The 24,392-nt window shown below is 34.5% G+C and overlaps 1 protein-coding gene across 11 annotated transcripts in view; it reads left to right on the forward strand.

The window, feature by feature from the left end:
* CCSER1 (coiled-coil serine rich protein 1) overlaps nt 1-24,392 on the forward strand; it is a 1,348,832-nt gene that overhangs the window by 864,184 nt on the left and 460,256 nt on the right. For all 11 annotated transcript variants that reach the window (XM_064584812.1, XM_064584811.1, XM_064584807.1 and 8 more), the window contains one exon: nt 20,382-20,426. In XM_064584812.1, coding sequence (XP_064440882.1) covers nt 20,382-20,426 — 45 coding nt within the window. The remainder of the gene's footprint in view (nt 1-20,381; nt 20,427-24,392) is intronic.

Here is a 24,392-nt window from a genome sequence, read left to right on the forward strand (position 1 = left end):
CTAATAATTTCTTGTATTATTTTTACTTCATAATGATGATTAGGGCAGTAAATAAATATTTGGGTGTGCAATTTACTGTTTAATTTCTCTCAACTGTGGTAGAATGTAAGTGGGTAGGGTTTGTAAGTCTATTGTTTCTCACTGTAGCAAAGCATAACCAAGTCCCTTGAACGTAGTAGGTATTTGATAAATATTTGGTTATTAAGCTAATAAAAACTGAGGGGAGCTCTTCTAATTACTTCTGTATGGCACTTAGTATTTTATTTAGGTGGAGTGGGGACTGTGGGCCATCAACTCTTCCTGGGGGCAAAATTGACTACCGGAAATATCTTAGCTATTACTGTTGTCATGCAAGGATCTTAGGACATTTCTTTACTCTTTCTCTCTAGTCTTTTCCTGTCATTGTGACAGATACAAATGTACCATATTTACTCATTAACAAAACAAGGTTGCAAAAATCATCTCACATCTGTTTTTCAAATTAACTGCAATTAGCAGAAGTTCATTAACTCTTGGTTAAACTTTGCCTTCCTTTTAATTATATAGAGTTTCTAGACCCAAAAGGCATCAAATTTGATTTCCTTACCCAAATGGAAGACCCATTAGAATTCTTCCTTGCTTCTCTGCCATTGATTCCTGCTGTTTTGTGGTGCCACTTTTTGATTCCCAGGTACATATAGTCTAAGAGATCCATAATGTTGCCTTGCTGGTTTGGCTCACTTTGTCCCTCCAGGATGATGATACACAGCTTCAGGACTTATCTCTGACAAAAGTTTCTCAGACTTGATCTAATATCGCATCTCTTGCTGCTAACCTACTTCAGTGGCTACGTGGCCATCTCTCTGGCACCAGGTGGCCCCTGGGTGCTGATTTGGAATGCACATAAGTATGCCACATCAAAAACACTAGTCCCTTCTCTTCAGCTGACCCATATCTAAAAATCAAGCAGATTCTTATTATCATTTTAGTCCTCATTACATGAGGAATCTATGTATAGCTGTTTCTCCTCAATTCATACAAAAGCAAACTGGACTCACCATTTAGAGACATTCTGTCTTCAATAATGTCAAGACAATTTTTTTTTTGCCTCTTTTCTAAAGAAGAAAAACAAATTACAAATACAATCTGTAGAGTTTTCCACACTATTAAGAACCTCTTGTTTTGTTTTTCAATACACACTGACTGATGTAGATTGGCAAGGGCATCTTGAAAAGCAAAATCCCAGGAGTAAGCAATGATTTCATTAGACCTGGTTTAGTGCTGTATCAGACTATATTGAGATGTCAAATAATATTCACATTTATATTATGAAAAATATGTTCTTTTTGAAATGAAAAACTGGTATCTAGCTATGACATGAGTAGTTACATTCAAATAAAATAGAAAATTATGATGTTTTATGTTCCAAACAAAAGCAGAGGAATAGGAAATGTTGTGATACAAGAGGAGTTGTGTTACATGTACTCTGATGGATACTCAGTAGCCATGTGGACACATAACAACATCTCAGAGTCTTGACTGCTTCATCAGCAAATTTGGGATAACAGTATACCTACTCTATAAGGTGGAACACAGGATTAAATAAGATAAAACATGCAATTCACTTATCAGCTTAATACCTGGCTCACAATAAATACTTAATAAAGGTTATTACTACTATCATTATAATTCTCTAACACATGTATTTGGAGATTAAAGAGATCCTTATATGTACCTCCTGTATTTCCTTATGTTATCAAATTATTTTTACTTGAATTATATGCTTTCTAGAGGCTTGCTGGTTCATTAAAAAAATAATCATTATTTAGAATTTATTTTCTTACTCTAGTAGCTGTTATTTATCTTGATTCCTTTTCATTTCTCTGAACCTTCCTTGTTTTCCCCAAAGTGAAGTTACAGGCCAGTATAATTCTAAACTTGCCTGGAGAGATCAGAATTGAATGGAACTATAACATCTTCCTGATTCTTTTTCCAGGTTTAAGCCTTAAGCCTAGAATTAGGAAATAAATCCCAATTAAATATAGTAATCTTGAACTGTATTATATACAATTTAACTTACTTTATCTTCTCAGCATCTGTACAACAACGGCAGGAAGGTTTTATTATCCCATTTTTACATAGTCAGAATTATTTCCCAATGAGGCTAAATGATTTCCCTAAGGATTCATGTCTGAGAAATGGCTGGATGGTAACTTGATCATAAAGCCCAGTGATGTTTTCTTTCTACTGCATTATTTCTCCATCATCTTTCAAAACACAACTTAATATTTTAAAAATTATTTTACTTGTCTTTTCTTTCACTTCCCCATCTCTTAACCAGGCAAAGCCATGCTTAAACTATGATATTTTGTGAGGATATAGAAATTGCTAATAGAAGAACAAAGTGTTAGGAGATATAAGGGGACAATTAGTTTTTTTGTGTGTGTTAACACTTGGTTATTCATCTGCTATTGGAAGTGATTGGAAGAAGTTTGTCAAGAGAAGTAACAAGATGGTATATAAGTAGTTCCTTTCTGTATCGTGAGTCCCAAGAATATCTACATGTTTGGAAGCTCACTAAAAGGATCTCCCATTACTCAGGCACAGTTGTACTTACTGCTGTGGTTTATATTACAGTGAGAGGATTAGCAAGGGAAGACACATTGGGCTGAGTCTGGAGGAATCCATGCACAGGATTTAGAAAGTCCTCCCTCAGGGACTGCTACAGAGAATACACTGAATACACTCCTTCCTTCAGTAGTTAAATGAGCAACACATATGTAGTGTTTCTGCCCAGGAAAGCCTGCCATAGATTCAGCTCAAGGTCTTTGGTGGAAACTGGTTATATAGGCTCTCTGTGCCTGTGTGATCAGCCACAATTATAGAAATTCCAGATTCCCACAAGAAAAGCAGATGCTCACCATAAATCAGGCTAATAGGGAATTCAGTGCCCCAGGCAAACATAGCAGCCTTAATGGTATAGGGAACTTCAAAAGCCAACTTCCTTGATGCCAGCTCTGCAAGTGGATCCTTCTCAAGAGTAATATTTAGACATGCTATGTTAACTCTCTCTGGACCAAATAACAACAGTAGTCTTCTGTTGTTGTAGGAGAATCCTAATAGTCTAAGCCCACATTTTAAAATTTTTCTTCATAATTTCACCTACATTATGAAGACAGTGCAGATCAAGATGGTTGAGTATGACTTAGTAACACACATTCATTAAGGTCTATTGCCGTCCTATGCAGCACACTCAAAAAAAAAAAAAAAAAGGTACAGTGCTTTTATAAATTCAAGGGCATAGAGGTTGAGGGAGATGCAAATGGGGATTTTTTTTTTTTTAAGATTTTATTTATTTGTCAGAGAGAGAGCACACAAGCAGGGAGAGCAGCAGAGACAGAGGGAGAAGCAGGCTCCCCACTGAGCAAGGAGCCTGATGTGGGGCTCCATCCCAGGACCCTGGGATTATGACCTGAGCTGAAGGCAGCCACTTAACCGACTGAGCCACCCAGACGTCCTGCAGTTGGAGATTTAACATATGGAATAGACATTGGCAAATGCTGTAATAAGTGTTCAAAAGATTAAGGAAGTATAAGGAAAGGAAATATGATTTTCCTTTAAGAAGATCTAAGAAAACTCCAGGAGATAGTGACATTTGAGCTCTGTTATCCTTAAAGATTTCTAGAGCAAAGATAACACCATGACATTCTTGTTATGGGGAACAAACACAGGAAGCTGTGAATGAGTACTTTGATGTACTACAGTGTGACACAATAATATACATCATTATATAATAATAAAAGTTATATTCATATTATACTATTAATATTGATTATCATAATATTACTTATAAATGAGGTCAGAAGATCAAAAATTGCAAGTGTTTTGAATTCCATGCCAAAAGGATTGGTTTACTCATTTTCTATCATAAAATGAGAGTCATCCCATTGTCTGTGAAGCAGCAAATTATTTCCCACAATATTGGAAAATAATGACAGCTCTTATGTTCATGTTTATCACTTAGGAAATTCCAGTGGTTTTAGGAGCTGTGTGCCAGGAACTCTGCATGAACATCAAAATGTATTTTTTATTATAAATCACAATCTTAACAAGTTGTTTATTTTTAGTGTTCCATATGGTTTTTATTTTTATAATTACCTATAAAATAAAGAACAATAAAATTTAGTAAGACTTGATCTGATTGTTGATCTGTTATGTTTAAAAAAAATTTCTTGAAGAATTGAATTACATTATTAAGAAATATTTCCATTTTGTTGGACTGAGATTATTATCTTAAATATACATATATATGTAGAAATTATTAAAAAATTTCATCCAATCATACAGAAAGTTTTATATTAATCTTTTTAAAACTTATATTTGAATATGGCTTCTTACATTAATAGGATTGAGTTAAAATATTAGGATAATACTGAAAGATACAATATGTAGTAATTTATTCTAAATGTTAGATGCTAAGTGTATGTATAAAAATGAAATTAAGGTGTCTTATTAGTGTATTAAACCTTATTCATCCACTTTAATTAAAATTATCTTCTGATTTTATACCATATTTGTAGTATTTTATGGTTTCCTGTCAAGTTTTTTTGTTTGTTTCTTTTTATCTGAGATGAGATGTGTTTAGGACAGTATTAGAAATAATTCAGAAGTAAGTTATAAGGAGACCACTTTGTTGAGGACATTATTTATATGAACTATTTTCAAAAATATCATAGAGCCACCAAAATGGGTCACATTCTACAAATGATAGATTTGGGTTTTGAAACAAATGTTACATATTTTCCTCCTTAAAAACCACACCATTCTGAGAAAGAACTAATTATCTTAAGGCTCGGAGTCAACTGTTGCCAAATGGTCTCACAGTTAGCAACAGAAGAGAAATGAAGCACAGAGCAGTAAACCTTGGGGATTCACCTGGCCTCCTTTGCAGCCAAGATTGTTCCTATGGTGTCAGACAACAATTAAAGAACCTGAAATTGAAGGTGACTCAGAAAAGGGCAAACTGAAAAGTTTAACTCTCGCAACCAGGTCATCCATATCACAGTAAAAGAATAACCAAAACATAGTGAAAGAATAAAAGAAGATCATTTTATTTTATTTTATTTATTTATTTATTTATTTTTATTAAAAGAAGATCATTTTAAAAGGCAGAGGTGAATTGGTAATTTTCTGGAGAAGTAGAACAAGCACTGGTATCATGTATACTACAGACTTTCACTAATTCACTGTATAATCTTGAGGAGTCAGATTTCCTATCTCTAGGTCTAGTTTCCTCACAAATAAAATTAAAAAAAAAAAAAAAGAGGAGCTAAATAATTTCTTAAGCTGTTTTTTAATGCTAACACTCTGTAAATATTATGTAAAATTACACATTTACAAAATATTTTAATGTAAGCACCATAAGAAGTATATCTTGTCTTCTTTTGATCCAGCACATAAAATAGGGCCTGGCATGCAGTAGGCAGTCCACACAGTATTGACTGAATGAATGGATGAACCGGGAACAAAAGTGAGGAGTCAGGGGGTTGGTTAAATGACTATCCGCAGAAGGACAGCATATGCTAACACAAAAGTTGGTTCATAAAGCCTGTCTTTCCCTTCCTCTTGAAGGTAAACTGCACTCTTGGTGATGGTGGGACAGGGTTGATAAAAGGGAGTCCTAGGGAATTTCACAGTTTCTCACAGGTTTGCAGGCTCCAGGTTGGAAAAGCTACAAAGTACTTTGAAGTCCTTAAGACTAAAGAATACCATTTCTGACCACTTCTTTGTCATACAAATAACCCTTGACCTTCAAGCTGTGGTCAGATTGCCTAACATTTCCATGGCTACACTTTCAAGTTGAATAAATCAGAGAACAAGGGCGCCTGGGTGGCTCAGTCGGTTAAGCGACTGCCTTCGGCTCAGGTCATGATCCTGGAGTCCCGGGATCGAGTCCCGCATCGGGCTCCCTGCTCGGCAGGGAGTCTGCTTCTCCCTCTGCCCCTCCTCCCTCTCCTGCTCTCTCTCTCATTCTCTCTCTCAAATAAATAAATAAAATCTTTAAAAAAAAAAAATCAGAGAACAAACAGTATTACTGGAGTTAATACACGGTATTTAATTTCAAAATATATCATCCCAGCTGGTACATCCTGGCTAAACTTTGCCAAATGTAGCCATAGAATTTATTTAATTAGTCTTTTCTTACTCTTACAAATCACTGCCCTAGTTTCAATGCAAATCTGATTATTGCAAATTGCGTACTTAAAGCATCACCTGATTTTTGAAAGATGTTGTTATCAGATTGGGAGGATAAAAATATGCCCCAAATAGTTGTAACATCTCTTCTTAATGTTCATAGATTTCCAAGAGCGATCCAATTTCCAGAAATTCGTGATGCAAATGCAGTTAAATTAGAGTATAGGGAAATGGAAATTGTCATTTTATTTTCAGGTAGGCCCTTGAGTTTGAGAGGACATTAAATTACATTATGCAGCATTGATCTGTCAAAGTTATGTAACATTGATCTGTCAGATGAAAATTTAAGCCTCGGTGCAATTTCTGACTTACAGTCTGAGACTACACATTTATTTTTCTGTTCTGTTTTCCTAGAAATTAATAATGACTGAAATAAACACACTTAATAAAGTAAGCTCTCCAGCAGTAGATTTTGACATAGTCTGATTTATTTGTTTAATATTGAGTGTTCAATAGAGTTGCTCAGATGATACACAGTGGTACATAATGAATGCTACATTTAAAAGTGGAAACTTTAAGTGGATATGCTGAAAGCTATGCCAATTTACAAGGTAATAATTATTAAAAATAAAAAATATCTACAGCAAAGTTTAAATAATGCACTCACACTAGCACTGGTTACTTGTATAGTATTTTGGAGTGCTCTTAGAAGAATTAAGGGAGATTTTTTTTTTTAAGATTTTATTTTTATTTATTTGAGAGAGAATGAGAGACAGAGAGCATGAGAGGGAAGAGGGCAGAGGGAGAAGCAGACCCCCTGCCGAGCAGGGAGCCCGATGTGGGACTCGATCCCGGGACTCCAGGATCATGACCTGAGCCGAAGGCAGTCGCTTAACCGACTGAGCCACCCAGGCGCCCCGAGTTAAGGGAGATTTTTAAAGAAAAGCACTGAGACACTAATATAGGCAAAGACCACAACTATTGATACGGTTGTTGAAATTGATTAGGTAACAAAACTCAAATATTAAAATGGAGAGGTTTTTTGTTTTGTTTTCTTTTAAAGATTTTATTCATTTGAAAGAGAGAGGCAGAGACAGAGGACAAGTGGGAGGGGGGAAGCAGACTCCCCACCGAGCAGGGAGCCCCATGCAGGGCTTGATCCCAGGACCCTGAGATCATGACCTGAGCCACAGGCAGATGCTTAAGTGACAGAGCCACCCAGGCTCATTGAGCCAGCCCCTAAAATGGAGAGGTTTAAACTTTAATTTTCTAAAAGAAAAAAAAGAACATCTCAGTATTTTAGAGCTTAAAGAGACTATTCCAATTTTCTAATTTTCTGGAAAAAGAAATGTGATCTCAGAGGCTTAGATAATTTGCCCAAGGTTAGTAAAAGAAAGGAACTAATTTATTCAATTCATTTTTCTTCAGAATGAATTTAAATTGCAAATATTAGAGGCTATATGTTAATACCATGTTTATAAAAAAGAGTTAATATCAATTTTATAAGAGGTGTAGAGGCTTATTCATTTTGTTCACTCAATAAATATTTGTTTAGCACCTACTAAGTGCCAGATCCTATTCTAAGTACTGGGGATGTTAAGTTTTATAAGATAGTCATGTTGCTTACAGTCATGAACCTTCCGTCTGGTGAGAGGAAATAGTCTACAAAATAATAAAAGTATTTTTTAGTGGTAAGTTTCAAGCAGAAAATTAAAATTGAGTGATATGACAGCAACTTGATATCTATTTTAGATTCAGTGTTCAAGGGAGGCCTCAGACACAATAAATTTAATGTGAGATTTGAATGGCAAGGAGATAACCCTATGAGGACTATGGGGGAAGATCATTACAAGAAGGGAACAGTTGGTATAAAAACTCTAACGTAGGAGAGATTCAGATTTTGAGAAAATGTTGAGAGTAAATTTGTGATCATAAATTTAAACACAACATTGTTTTTCTCCAACATATAGTTAGACGGGGTAGTTATATTTTATGTAGATGTTATCCAGAGTTTAGTCTTTGCTAGGGAAGTACAGCAGAAGAAAGGATCCAGAAAGTTGAAAGGTTTTTATGTCAAGTCAGCTGATAATCATGGGCCTTGGACACTAAACTGAACAAGAAGGAAATTAGAGGGAAACTGAATGAGAATGTAGTAGGCTCAAGTGATTGAAGATCTCTGTGAGTTAGGAGAATTTTTGGATGAAAAGTTTAGCTTAATAGTTAAGATGCCCCCCAAAACATTTGAGCATTTGTTAGTTGTTAAAAATAGCAACTCTAAATGTCATCTGCAAGGCATTATTAGCAATACAAAATCAAAGAATACTTTAGGAAAGATAATGAACCATCTTTAAAACGTATCAGTAATGTGCTTTAGGCCCTTCTTGTGGAAAGGTAACATTTAAAGTAGAAAACCTATGTTTGAAGTATTTACTTATGTATCTTTGGTCAGATTCTTTTAACTATATGGACTAATGGTTCTCATTATAAGAATGATGGTCCTTTTGGTCCTTCAAATCCAATGTATTCAAGAGTCCCGTAAACTTCACTAGCTAAAATACCTGAAGTTACCCAAATCTCTGTGTACAAGTATGGGTGAATAAATGTGTTAGACCAGACTTGGGAGGAGGGGAATGTGCCTCATTTTCTAGAAGGTTCCTTCCAGAAATGACATAGCTAAAGAGAGTAAAAGGCAGAGAAGAATGAGAAAAACCATCTGTTGAAAAGATGGCAACTTCAGAATATGTAATGTATAGACATCATTGTACCTGAAATCTCAAACCTCCTGAAAGAGTGAGTTAGAGAAAGCTGCTTTTTATGACTTTTATCAATGATAAAGAAATAGTTTTTATTTGATAACAGAATAAAAGCATGATGGTTTATTCAGTTTGAAATTATTTTAATAGCTAAAATAATTCTCAGCCCCATATGATCAGAACTTGCACACAAATTTTGCTGTACCAATAAACCTTGGGAATTAGGAGTCTTAGGGTGTGCTTTCTAGAACATTTGTTTGCTTAGCTAAAACAAACAAATATAGAATAAATGATGGGCACTTGGGTGGCACAGTCGGTTGAGCACCTTACTCTTGGTTTTGGCTCAGGTCATGATCTCAAGGTCACTAGATAGAGCCCTGTATCTGTCTCTGTGCTCAGTGTAGAGTCTGCTTAAGATTCTTTTTCTCTCTGCCCCCCCATAAATAAATCTTTTTTAAAAAATATTTTATTTATTTATTTTTGCATGTGTGTGCATGAGAGAGAGAGAGAGAGAGAACGAGCATGAACCGGGGGGAGGGGCAGAGGGAGAAGCAGACTCCCCGCTGAGCAGGGAGCCTGATGCAGGACTCATCCCCAGGACCCCAGGATCATGACCTGAGTTGAAGGCAGACGCTTAACCAACTAAGACACTCAGGTGCCCATAAATAAGTAAATCTTAAAAAAATAATAATAAAAGACATAACCTATTTCACTTAAACCGTATGCAAGCCACAGTATTCAATATAAGATCTGAAAGGCAAGTAATTAACAGAAGAAACACTCCACACATTTCGTTGTTTTTGCAAACCAAATAAATGCGTGTGGGTACCATATTGTTAACTGCTGCTTGACATTTTTTTAAGTGACTAAAAATTTGCCCATGAAAAATTTAGTAACATAAGATCAAAAGAAGCAGTTAAAAAATTTCTCCACACAGGGGCATCTGGGCGGCTCAGTTGATAAACGTCTGCCTTCAGCTCAGGTCGTGATCCCAGGGTCCTGGGATTGAGCCCTGCATCAGGCTCCCTGCTTGGCGGGAAGCCTGCTTCTCCCTCTCCTACTCCCCCTGCTTGTGTTCCATCTCAAGCTGTCTCTCTTTCTGTCAAATAAATAAATAAAATCTTAAAAAAAAAAATTTCTCCACACAGATCTTGCTTTAATAGAATTCAGTTGAACCCTGTCATTGCTTTCTGCACTCCAAATCTGATAGTGGAAGAATAATTCTTTAAATATATTATCTTGTCATATAAATGGAAGCAGGAATCCAATGCACTATTTTTTAGTGAAATAATAGAAAGTAATATTGCATCTATGGACACACACTCACATGTAAATATGTTAACACAAAGTAATCACCAGATTTTTATTTTTTTAAAAAGGATTTATTTATTTGAGAGAGAAAGAAAAAAGGGAACGAGAGAGCACAAGCAGGAGGAGTGGCAGGCAGAGGTTAGAGGGAGTCCCATGTGAGGCTCTGATCCCAGAACCCTGGAATCATGACCTGAGCCAAAGGCAGATGCTTAACTGACTGAGCCACCGAATCACTAGATTTTAAACTTTACAAGGATAAAAATTATTGTCTGGTTTTTTTCATGCCTATTTTCCCAGAGTCTAGAAGAGAGTCTGGCATATAGTTGATGATCACACACAAGTAACCCATACAATCACTGTGTGGTGTTGTCAAAAGATCTACTGTGATAAGAAAATGCTGAAACCTTAGAATTGTAAAATTATAAATACAATTTTTAATTTTTGTTGATTTAACTTTAATAGGAATAAATGAATTTATTTTATGTGATCACTAAAGCCAATACCACTTACACAATTCACAAATATAAGCTAATATAGTACAGATTGAGTTAGAACTCTTTAGATACATGGTTGAATAGAAAAGTAAATACTCCATTCAACAAACATTTAACATTTACCATGCTCCATGCACTGTTTGGGCAATTGGGATAAATTAGAAAACATAATAACAAAAGTCCCTATCTTTGTGTCACTTAATTTGTAATGTGGAAAGATAGATAATACATAATAATAATAAATTTATACAGTATGTTAACAGGTTTTAAGTGTTCCTGGAGGTGAAATAGAGAGTAAACTATAATATTAAATAGGGTTATAAAAGTAGACCTCAGTAGACCTCACTGAGAAGGTAAAATGTAAACAAAGACGAGACGCTGTTGGAGTTGGTCTTGCAGACATCTAGGTGAGGGGCATTCCAGATGGGATGAGCACCTAGTTCAAAAACCAAGGTAGAGAAGAATGCCTGCTATTGTCCAAGGACTGTCAAGAGAACCAGATTCTTTAATGGAATGATAGGAATGGGGATTAAGAAGAGATGGGAAGTCACAGATAGATAGATAGATAGATGATAGGTAGATAGATAACCTTATGTTAACTATTAATCCTCTCTTTTGAACTACTTCACTACATTCTTTTTTTATGTTGCATGGTTAAGAATGTAAAAGGCAGCTTAGTAGACAGATTAATGATTCAATTAGCTTAGTATAACCAGAGAATAATTTTTCAGATATTTAACGATGCCACATTCCACACATTAAGTACTAATCATGCCCATATCTGTTTAAATTCACAGTCAGACTGATGTTTACCACCATGAGAGAATTCTAAAGCAGTCTGCCTTTCATTGACAGTACTTAGGGTTACTTGTTTTCTGAAACTGTGTCTTTCCTATTTAAGAATTCGATTAACAAATAGAGGTCAGAAATAATATTATATAAAGTCTTAGCAGAGGTTATATGTTGTTGATTTGTCTCATATCTGAAATGGAAGGACACCTTCTTTTTCATTAACGACCACCAAGCTATGAACATCAGAAACACTGGAAATACTCCATTTTTAGGGCAAACTTCATTGTATCTAAGTTTATAAAATATGAGGACCCGAGTCGTTGGAGCAGAAGAAATTTAACTTATGTACTATACCAAGATGATCACTGCTAGAATACTGGAGGCATGAAAATGCTATCCTTGTTTAATATTTTAGTTAGCCTAGAGCAATGATAATCACAGACAAACCCTATGAAGTGTTATTTATGCCCACATAGTAACATTAATTTTCTTTTAATCTTTATCTGCCCCAGGAAATACTTCAATTGAATATTACATTTCTTTCCAAGAAATCAGGAACCCTGGAATCCAATCTCATTTACTTTAACTTTTTTTCCCCCCCAGTTATTGCCAAAACCTAAATGAATTCAAAACCAAGAATTTATCTTGGATTTACTTCTCCAGGATGTAAAAATGACATGGTTTAAGTGAACTTTAATATAATTCCAGAATTAGGCTTACTCATCTAATGGGATACTTAGTTATTCATTTATTAAACATATATTTATTTAATTCACAATTTAATTCATCTCAATTCACATAAAACATAAAGTTATAGTTATTCATGGAGGTAGTACGTGTAGTGAGGGGCATAAGAAACTTTGTCATCATATAGTCTGGGTTCAGTACTAAACTCTACCTCCTTCTAGCTGTGGATCCTTAGATAAGTTAATTAAGCTCTCTGCCTCAATTATTCTATGACAAAAATGGGAATTAATAATGGCAGTTGCAACATAGTATAATTGTGAGGAATAAATTACTGTGAGGAATACAAAAAGGTCATTCTAGTAAGAATTCAATACATTCATACATGTTATATGCATATGTGTACATTTAAAAATATCCTGTGGTGTAGTTACATTATTACTTAGGAAATATGGGATGATTTTCCATTTTTAAAATGTCAGAACTTTAACTGTGAAGAATGGTGAAGTCCCTGAAAATAATGACATATCTTGGCTTTTGAAAAGGGAGATGAGGAGCAATTCGAAGCAGCCAGTGAATGGATTACAGATATAATGGGCATAAAGTTTCAAAGATGACTAGAATGACTAACTTTGAAAAAGAAAAGGGAAAACAAAGTTTAACACATTTTGACACTTGCTTGTTTCTAGTTTTAGGATAGATTTTAGCCCGTATCCCAATAACTCTGTAAAATTTCAAACAGGTGCCCTATAAATCTCTGACTTACAATTTCCAAGTAGTATTAAAAAACATGTTTCCAATATAAAGGCTAAAAGAGGAATAAAGGAATTATGAAGTATTTTTAAACTATGTTCATTAACCTTAAAGGAAGACTGGACATTATATGCAAGAGTGGATTCTTGCAGTTTTTAAGTAGGTTCAGCAGCCTTGGGAAAGTTTCTGAATTTCTAAGTCTATTCTGCAAACCTATGACTAGTCACAAATCTCAATACTGTCACTTACAAAATGAATCCTAAATAAGGCTAAGGTTAGGAATCCATATATACAACTGAAGATTTTTTATTAGCAATGTAATTGAAACTTGACACTGAATTTCAAGTCCGTGCAGCAAACTGATAGATGAAAAAGCAGACATCCAAATTAAGAAAACCTGAATTTAGGAACCAGATAAGGTTGACAATAGGTGTATCGAGTTGTGTTCAAATTCACTGGAATTTCTTTACTTCTTGAGTAGTCTCATCAGTCTCACCGAGAAGCCATACAAGATGGAAAGATGCAAAGCAAGAACCTGTAAGAGAACCAATCTGCCTGTCTTAAAATTAAAACAGTGCAGATATTAGATTTTAAAGTTCACCAGAGATCATCCAGTACAACTCTTGTATCTTTCCACCTCCACAGCATTTTCTTGCTGGGTAAACCAAAATCTTTAGTTAACATTGTCCTCATCTTCCAAAATGTGATTTTCTCCTTAAAATGATGTCCCTGTTTAAGAAGAAGAATGTAGTCATAGAAGCCAAGAGTCCAAAAGTGTTTATTCACACTCCAGTCATTCTTTGGGGCCATATACCATAGCTGCAAAATGAAGCTAACAATGGCAAGAATTAAGGTGGCACATCTTATTTTGTCTAAAGAAATCAGTCCCAAAACAGAGCAGAACAACTGCAAGGTCATTGTGGGAAAAACTATTTGGTTGGGATATATAACAAAATTATTGTAAGAATTGACTCAGGTAAAACACTTAGAGCAGTGCTTGGCACATATAGAACACCCCCAAAATACTAATTATTTTTATAACTGTACTAATAGTCTTTCATTTGGATAATATCAAAAAGCAGCAACATCTTAAGCTACTGATAAAAATAAGTACATATTAGGGTTAACTAGGGACTAGGCAAAGATCTGTGTTTTATGTGGAGTCTCTCATTTATTCCTACAAATTTTCTCAGTTGTACAGCTGTGGAACCTGAGACATAAAATGGTTAAGAATTGCTCCAAAAGCTTTACAGCTTTTAAGACAATGATTTATAATAGAGCTACTAAAGCAATTTGGTAAAAGAAAGATAGTCCTGTATTCAGGACCCACTGACCAGAGTTCGGGCCCTGAATCTGCCACTTACAAAGTTTGGTTCCCTGCTACAAGCCACCTCATCTGTCAAATGAAGAGGTTGAACTACCAGTTAGTTAAAGTTTCTTCTAGCTCTTTCTTATGCCTCCACCATACCTGAGGCTACATGTGAAAATTTACAGTTATTTGTGTCGTTTTATTATTTATTTATTTGTTTATTTATTTATTTAGATTTTATTTATTTACTTATTTGACACAAAGAGAGAGAACATGAACAAGCAGGGGAAGCAGCAGAGGGAGAGGGAGAAGCAGACTTCCCACTGAGCGGAGAACCCGATGTGGGGCTCGATCCCAGGACCCTGGGATCATGACCTGAGCCAAAGGCAGATGCTTAACCAACTGAGCCACCCAGGCACCCTATTTATGTCATTTAAAAATTAATTTTGTTTCCATTTAGTTAAATTATAACTACTTTCTACATTTAAGGGAAATCATCACAAATCTTCACAGTACTGGAAAGGAAATATCCACTTCCTCTGTTCATTCTATAGTTTTCCATATTGGAAAAGCAAATCAACTTAAGAGAAGGGTATTGGATACTATATTTCTGACTTTTTGCTTATAAGGAGGCAAGGGAAATCTTTATGACATGAATAATTCGGAAAGAGTTTATAATCATTATAAAGGAGAATATCTCCCTACTATATATATTTTAGACAAAGATAACCTCATACCATAGCATAGTTACTGGGGTGTTTATGCAGACATCTGAATGCTGTTCTGCAAGAGAAATTTGGGTAGGAAACTCTTTTTTTTTTGGTAATAGATTTTCAACCTTCATGCCTTACTAAACTATCTTATTTTAGCACACTGTAGAACATTTGCTTTGTTTTGTTTTGTTTTTACCTACAGTGTATAACATTTTGGTTTGATCTCATGTGCTTAATTTTTATCAACAGGAAGAGTTTATAGTCTCTAGTGAGAACATCTGTATAGTGAGGGAAATACATTTTGCTCACTCATATCGGCCAGAGTATTTTTAATTACAATTTTCTCAAGACATGTTGAATAAGTATTATATCTGGACTGTTTAAGAATAATGAAGCGGGTTTTTGTATCAGTGAAAATTTTGTAAATCTTAATTTTAAGTCAACCAGTACACATATATATTTGTGTGTGTGTGTCTGTGTGTATATATACTTTTGCTGTTCTTACCTACTTCAAGTCTTCCTGAGAGCAAGATTAACTCAGTGAATAGTGTTAAAACGTTCATTTCTTTTTGACTTATTTCAATATGTATTTTAGTGAAGATTATGCAAAATATGAAAATGCCAAGTATTTTTTCATTTAAAAATGTGAAAATTGTGTGGTATCTAGCTGAGTGAACACAAAGAAGGAGCTTGGGTTCTTTGAGATTAATATTTCTTTTGAACATAATTCCTTTTCTTGAATGTTATTGCTTAGTTAGTTGGGGGGAATCTTATGGTCTATTCTTCCAAAGCACTGACTAAGTTACTGACAGTAAGAGTCAGCAAAAATCAAAACTGATGTAGTTTTCCTCATAGAAGCTGGAAGTCACAGTCTACTTCCCTTAAAAGCTTTCCCCACGCAAGCTACCTGATTTTCTGAGTTAACAGCTTAGTCTTACTTTGGTACTCAGACCAATTTCTGTCATGCCTTAGGGCTTACCATCTCCCAGATCATAAATAGAATTCCAGAATTCTTAGCAAATCTCATTATGCCCTAGATCATTTGACTTCTCCACTGAGACACAATCTTGCTTGAGGCCCTGTTAGTATGAAGAGAATCCTTTTAGATCATTATTCCTTGCCCATATGGCTCCATATTCTTGGCATCAAATTCTCTGACTCAGGTCTTCAGTCTTAAGATTGGTCTTTCAATAATTCAGTGCTTAAATTATGACCAAGCTTTCTACATAGTTTACACAATATACCATATCTATGCTGACAAGCTTACCCTCCAGCTCCTGTTCCATTCAAACAGGTGTGCTTTTTCTTAAAGTTCTGAAATCCAGCTCCTCTCAATCACTACATTGCCTTGAAGAATCTTCATGACCCCTGCATGAGTTCCATGTTATAATAAATTTGTGTTCTTATGTATGGAACATATTAAACATTTTTGACTACTGTGAATTTAAAGAAACTTGATTAAGAATGAATGGGTTAACTTGGTATCTAGCCTCTTAAAATATTGGATTAAGTTTTGCTTTTTTGTATATTCTAGCTCTATATTCAGATCATATAATTTAAATTTTGTAAGCTTCGATTTTCTCCTTTGAAAAAGTAAGTTTAAAATACATACCTTGACTTCTGCTTCTATTCATGAAGGAGTAATGACTATATGACTTGCCTTCTTGCTGTAATAGTTAGAAAATTGGACAAAACATGTAATACAGTTCTCACACATTAAAAAAATAGAGAAGCACTGTAATGCCTGGGAGAAGGGAAACAAATCAAGAGCACCTATAATACCTAGATTTCTGCCTGGAGGCAATATTTGGACCATGGTGTGTGGAGGGACAGCTAGGAGAGAATTTCAGGGTCTTTGAGGAGACAAACATCTGAGTTTGGAGAGAACAAGACAACTAGAATTTGTGGGGAAGATTACCACAAAGGAGGGAAATACACGGAGAAAGAATTCTAGAAATCTGTATCAGTGTAACCCTGAGAATTCTGAGTAGTGATCTTTTATAAATGTAGAATTGAATTTCACAAGGCCAGGTGAAAAACTGCCAAAAAGGAATAATTGACAGAGAACTTTAAGCAAATGAATTCCCAGAGCTTTCACTGTTCTGAAAATCTTCATGGAGTATTCAGTAGGGAGCACAAAGGGTCAAGCTTTAGTAATAGGGAGGAATCACTCTAACCAGTCCTTGAGGCCCATCCTAAAAATTTTTAAAAAACAAGCATCAGTAAAAAAATTTACTTGTTAGACCCACAAGTAAATTAACCTTCAGCTAGAATCAATTTTAACTCCTTCTAAGGTAATAAAATCTAGCACTAAACAAAATGAACATCACAATGTCTGGTAACTAGTTAAAAAGTCACTGGACATGAGAAGAAATAGGAAAATATGACTCATGCTCAGGAGAAAATTTGGTCAATAGAAACCCACCTGGAAATGAGAGATGATAGAATTAAAGACAAGAAGTTCAAAACACTATTAAAAATATAAATATGGGGGCACTTGGCTGTCTTAGTGGGTTAAGCCTCTGACTCTTCATTTCAGCTCATGTCATAATCTCGGTCATGAGATTGAGCCCCATGTCCGGCTCTGCGCTCAGCATGGAGTCTGCTCAAGATTCTCTCTTCCTCTGCCCCTCCCCTCATGTGCGCGTGAGGGCTCTCCCTCTCTCTCTCAAAATATATAAAATCTTTAAAAATATATAGAAATGAAAACTAAGATATCTGAAATAAAAATTCACTAAATGAGACAAATAGCAGATTAGACAGAAGAAAATATCAATGAACTTGAAGGTATAGCGACAGAAAATACACAAAGTGAGAGTCTCAAGAGAAGAGAAAGACTTTGAAACAGTTAAGTGTCAGCAGCTGATGAAACTCTAACAAGCCATTTAACGCTTAATTTGAGTACCAGAATTAGATGGCAGGGGAAGTAGGAAACTGAAAAATTGTGGTAATTTTTCCCCAAAATTTTATGAAAGCAATAGCTACCTCAAAATGTGGTCATGAGTACCAAATGAGAAAATGTGTGCAGAAAACACTTTACTTGCGCTTAGTCAAATGAACATTCTCATTGTTTGTTGTTTATAAATATGTTCCAGGTATTTTGCATTCTTCAAATAAAAGGCATAAAACAGGGACATTTTGTTCAAATTAGTCTTCTATTTAGACACATTATATATGTAATAATGATAATAAAAATTAGAGTAAGAGGAGGAAGAACAAAGAGATAATTATTATTTTGGGATATACTGTGTCTGGTCCTTTAAGTGCTATATACATATTACTCATTCAATCTTCATAGAAACCTTATGGCATAGCCACGATATTATTTTTTGAGTACAAAAAAATGAGGTTGAGAGATATAATCTGTTACCTTATAGAAGAAGATGGTAAACTGGAGATTTAAACCCATATCAGTCTGAAATTCAAAAGCATATAATTATACTGTTTCCCATATTCTAAAAGTTATGAGCATGAATGCCTCTTTAGAATTTATTTTTAACCTACACTGCCAGGTTTAAGAAATGTTCTGATATTTTGTTTTATATCTTTTTCCATATGAACTTTAGGCTTTTCAAAATCATATTCTGTAAATGTAGGTAATTTTCTAGACTCAGAAATCAAGCTGTCATTTATTTACAAGAATAACTGGTTTGCCAAATTGATTCTAGGGCCATTTCTAGAGTCAACAGAGTAATAGTCTGTTTTTACAAGTAAAATGGACTTATTTAATATTTGTGTTAATGTGTGTCTGTCTACACAATTCAAGAAATGAGTTTTACATATGAAGAGTTAAAATTTTAAAAACTTTTTATAAACCTTGTAAACATAGATGCTGTCACCAAATGAAAAGATATACCTAATGAGTAAGGTATCACACTTCCGATGTGCTGTTTAACAAAACCATGAAACAGCAATCTTCCTTAAATTCCAAAATATAAAACTATAAACGCAATATTTAAGTCTAGCATATCTTTCTTGTAGGCCAATTTTCTCACCAAATGTATTGATGATAATGTAGAATATACAGTTGGAGTTGTGTGCTCTTCAGTTTTCATCAGAAATAGAGAAATAGTTTGACTTGATCAAAATTCTTAATGATAATTATAAAATGGTTAAAACCATGTCTTCTAAAGCTAAATCAAATAATTTAGAGACATGTGAAAATAATTTATGATAAAGATAAATTCCAATATTTATTTGAATTTTTTTTTCAGTTTTTCCCCTGATAGTGTTTCTAATAGAAAGGGAAAAAATGAAATGTAGTTATAGACTAAAGTAGAAGAGTATGTGAGTCCTCATTTATGTCTGTCTTTGGTATTTTAAAAATTTAATCTCAATTTTCAAAAACTCTATCAAAGTAAGCATTTGCTTAAAGAGTAAGTCCAAACACCTTCTCTTTAAACACCTCACAATTTGGTCATTTTTATAACCTTATTTCCCCCTCACTCCTTTATCCACTCCTTTGTGCCCACTTCACTACGTATGCCAGTTAATCCACTCTTATCTTTCCTAGACCTTTCAAAGAGGTACTTCTCCAACTATTACATGCCAATGAATTACCTGGAAAGTGTGTTAAAATGTATACTCTTGCTCAGCGTGTCCTGGGTGGGGTCTGACAGTCTGCATTTTTTAAAATAATAAGCAATTTTTATTAAGGCATAATTGACATACAACATTAGTTACAAGTATACAACATAATGATTCCAATATTTGTGTACACTGCAAAATGATCACAATAAGTCTAGTTGACACTCAACACCGTATTTTTGCAAGTTTTTTCTTGTGATGAGGACTTTTAAGATTTACTCTCTTACCAATTTTAAATACGCGGTACAGTATTATTACCTATAGTCACCCTGATGTACGTTACATCCTCATGGATAGTCTGTATTTCCAGTGAGTTCCCAGGTACCACACTTGGAGTAGCCAGGTTTTTAGAGTATTGTATGCAATAGGTACTCCTCCTCAGCCGCGAAGACTGTTAGATGTGATCTCCTCGGTGGCCTCTGTGTGGATGCCCATTCCCAGGCTGAATGAGCCTCTCCCATCTTATGCTCACAGAAAATCCTAAATGTGCTACTTCAGTTTTAGACAGTACCTTTTAGATTGTGGTTTCACCAAGAGACAGGCAATCACTGCTAAAGCCAATGCTTGCATTTTATTATTTTATTGCTATTTTATTTTTACCTATGATCTTGGATTTAGCAAGAAATGCTCTGGTAGCACATCTGAAGACTTCCTCAGATAGAGTGTCGGCATATGTGTGAGATAGTCATCTGTATATAAATCTTCCTTGAGAGAATTATTTTATTTCAAAGTGTTCGCACCACTACTAGTTACTAAGTATTATTTACTTCTTTGCCAGCAATAATATGGTTTTTTTCTTTCTTTCTTTCAGGGTTTGAACCTGAAAAGACCGGAGGCAGTACAAGGAGGGAGAGAGGTAAGAAAGTCAAGGGAGCGGAAAAGGGAAGAAGAGAAAGTGCTTACAAGTGTTGCAGTGATATGGTGGGTGATGGTGACTGATGACGAGAATGGTGATGAGAATGTGTGGAGAGGAATTTTGTGTACCTATATCCCATTCACTCTGGGCAAAGCACATTTTGCACATTTATGTAAATGTATTATTTGCGCTAGTTTCTCTGAAACCAGAGGAAGTACTGTTTCTCTGGTTTTAGGCAAAGATCGTTTCTGTTAAAATGGATTTTTGCAGCAGCAGGACCCCCCCGATGGGGCAGCAGGCCTTCTTAAACCAACATCACAAAGCTATATTTAACATGTTTTACTGAGAGATTAGCAAAGTTCCAACAATGCAGACATTTTATGGCATTTGGGATTCTTTGCTCTGCTATCCAAGGCCATCGGCATATGCTAGAGAGTCGGCACGCATTATTTGATAGTGTAAAGTTGCTTTGGTAAGACTAGCAATTTTAAAGCTTTCTCTAATTATTGTTTATCTCAGATGTTTTATAAAGAGGGGAACTTTAAGTAGTATCAAACCCAATACTGAATCATGCCCATTATATGTATTATGATTTTCTAATTCTAATTGAATGCGCAGACCTAACTTCGATTAAAATTCTTTCCATGCTAAAGTGTGTAAATGCTATATTTGTGATTAGGATTGTTGGGGGTGGGGTAGAGTGTGATATTTAATTCTGTAAATCAGTATTTTCTTGTTGCCCAAAAGGTAAGTTTATTTTAAAATGATATTTATTTCATGATTTTTTGGTAAAAGGGAAACTATTTTCTTTTACAAAATGAGACAGTAAATATTACTTACTCCCTCCCCATCTGTGGCCTCTCTTTCTGTAAAAAGAGATTTCTTCTGTATTGAGTTACAAAGTATTTTCCCTTTCTTCCTTTGCTGTTTTAATTTCCAGTTGTGTGTTCTTAGTATTTGGCATTTTAGATCCTAGTAAACTTGTTATTTAGGGCCTCTTTCCTATTGATTTGCTGTTTCCACCCAAAATAATCTATTCCTTTTGAGGGACACATAATAATTGGCTCACATTGGCAGAAGAGCTGGAGAAAGTGAAATGTAGATAAGTCTTCAGATATTTTTCATGTTATAGGAAAGCAAGGTAATAAGGATATGGTCATTTGTAAAGAGAGAGTGGGGGTGGGGGTGTGTAAGGAAGACCTCAGAACCATTTAGTTTTGGGAGGGTAACCACTTTCATCCAGACATGACCAAAATGGATCTACTTAGAGAAAGAACTTAGCTCATCACTTCTACAGTGGAAAGTTCACATCCAAGCAGAACTGCCACAGTTTATCTCTGCTCATTCAGTGCCTTTAAGGAAATGGAATTTGGAGTTACCCAGCTTCTCCCTGTTGTCTCCTAGTCCAGTAGTAACTATGTTAAATCCATATGCCCGTATAATGGCATTGCTAAGTGATAGCGAAATTCTTCATTTGTTTTATCAAGCTTTTGTGGTTTTTTATGTTATTTTTAAAAGCCAAATGACTGGTTTTTATTGATAAGAGTTACTGTTAAATTTTATTGCTTTTTCTTTTCATTTTCTCCGACTTTGTTTTTATTAGAAATGCACTTGTGGGTAAAGAACATGTTGATAATGTGTTTTAAATTATTTTTTCTTAAAACTGTTTTATGATTTATGTGAAGGTCAAAATTTTAATGATCTACAATATAATATATACATCTGCATAAAGGGGATAACATTTTTTGGGTCTCTCCCTGAGGTTAGTGGAGTGATTGTGAAGAAGGTAAGTTCATCAGATCAGTGAGAGCCCAGTATTGTCTTTGACACTTGACACTAACAATCCGGAATATAAACTAAATGGTGACTATTAAAATTCAAAACAACCACTTCACTTGATCTCTGTGCAACACTGGATTACATGGGCATATTTCTATTTAACCTAACACTCACCTTAGTTTTCCCCGTGTTTATAAAGCCCTATATATTCTATGGTAAGAGACTTCGGAAGAGTATCAGACAATTAGGTGAAATATGTTGTGAACACTGTTCTGGCAAGTCTCAGGGGTAGGTGATCTATAAACAAAGAGTGTAATGACTATGTTAAAAGCCTCCTGATCTCTCTTGTTTACAAAATGCCACATATCTTTCTGATTCCTATTTACTGTGTTCTATTATGTGTGCTTTACAGTGATGTATAGTATACTTCTGACTACGTTAATTTGAAATGTGTGGATTTAGAAAATTCTTACTCAAAGCCGTCTCTTAGAATTCTTTATCCGAATGCTATTGTGATTAAGATTTAATAGCAATGATTACTTCTTAAGATGAATTAATTTGTCTTAGTTTAAAAGACAGCTTTTCCCACTAGGTGTTGATGGATGTAATACCTAGGGCCTGTTACCAAATATTTATAAGAAGGTTTAAGACATGTTGTTTAAAATGTTCTATTTACTTATTTGAGATAATGACAATGGTTAGAGCATGCATGGAAAATTGAAGCAGGCAGTAATATGCTATTTAGCTAAGTGGCAAATACTATTAAAAAGCTAATTGCTAGACAGGAAGGCCACGTTTAAACATTACGTGCTGTATAAAAATATAAATTAAGAAGCAATTAAAATATAAACTACTTTTCCAAAGGAAATGGAGATGGGCAGCACCTAAATCACTTGTATTATTGTGAAATATTTGAAAATAGATATTAGTTCGATAAAAAAAGTTACATGAGTATTTTTGCATATTTATACATGCACACTGTTTATAAATGGAGTGGACTAATCATAATAGTTGTTTGAAAAGGGAGATTAGTGGAATGTTGTACAAAATGTGATTATTTAACCGGGATTTCTACCTGATTGTAAATGAACCTCCTGCCTCCAGTGAGATCTTGTTACTCAGAGAAAAGCCTCAGTGAAAATCATTTTTAAATTTGAGCCTTAAAAGGGAGAAAAATTAAAGAATGAGATAAATGACACTCCAAAATAATTTATCTACCTGGAATATTAGCACAAACATTATTTCATGTGTAGCAAAATACAAATCACCTTTGATTTTTCTTTCCATATATAATTTAGTTAGAATTATTAAACAGATTATTTTAGGCCTAGGTTATTGCTTATGTTAGGAAAACTCAATATTACTTCTCCTAGGTCCAACAGACCTCTGGAGAGAGTTGTTTTTTAACAAAATAAAAGAAGGTAAATATGTGAGCTCTAAGGATTGAACTAAACTTGAAGAAAGTGTATTGTTCTTGGAAATAAGAACAGCAAAGAATAGCAAAAAGTATGGAAGTTCCATTATTCTCTTAAAATCTAATAGTTTATATAATTTTGAAATTATAGAAAATACTTCTTTTGTCGCTTTAGGCATCAAATAACAAATCTTTACTAAGAAATAGGTCTTGATTACCAGTTATCTTTAATATTTTTTTCTGCAGAACTGTCTTCCATTAACATGTTTTCTTTATTGTTCAATATTCAGAATAGACTGAAAGTTTCTACTTTTGTTCAATTTTAGCTATCCCATTCTCGGTTGCTGTAGAGTTTGGTAGAATGAGAAATTCTTTTATATCCTCAGTGATAACACAATTTTGGGAAGGAAATATATATTGGCTAATATTGTATTCTTTTTTGAGATATAAAAGCTGAGATGAAGATAACTCTTCCTTTTATAGCTAGAGTTATTCAGTGTTCAGTGCCTATAGTTTGTTGCTGAGATGTAAGTGATTTACAATTTGATTTTGAGATGAAGAGACCTTTAAGAACTCACTAAAAAATAAAATATTCCCTTTTTTCCCCTTCTCAGAATTGACAGACATTAAAGGAGGTGAAAGGTCTTTGTGTTTACAAATCAATATTTAATTGAAAAAATTACACGAGGCCATAATATTTATTCCTGTTTCAAAAGGTGGTTGAAATGATAAAATGAGTTAATATGTACAAACCTCTTTGCATGGCGCCTGCC

Source organism: Mirounga angustirostris, unplaced genomic scaffold (genome assembly GCF_029215605.1).
Source record: "Mirounga angustirostris isolate CCGP_5_RB_7025 unplaced genomic scaffold, mMirAng1.0.hap1 SCAF_2, whole genome shotgun sequence".
NCBI classification, from domain to species: Eukaryota; Metazoa; Chordata; class Mammalia; order Carnivora; family Phocidae; genus Mirounga; species Mirounga angustirostris.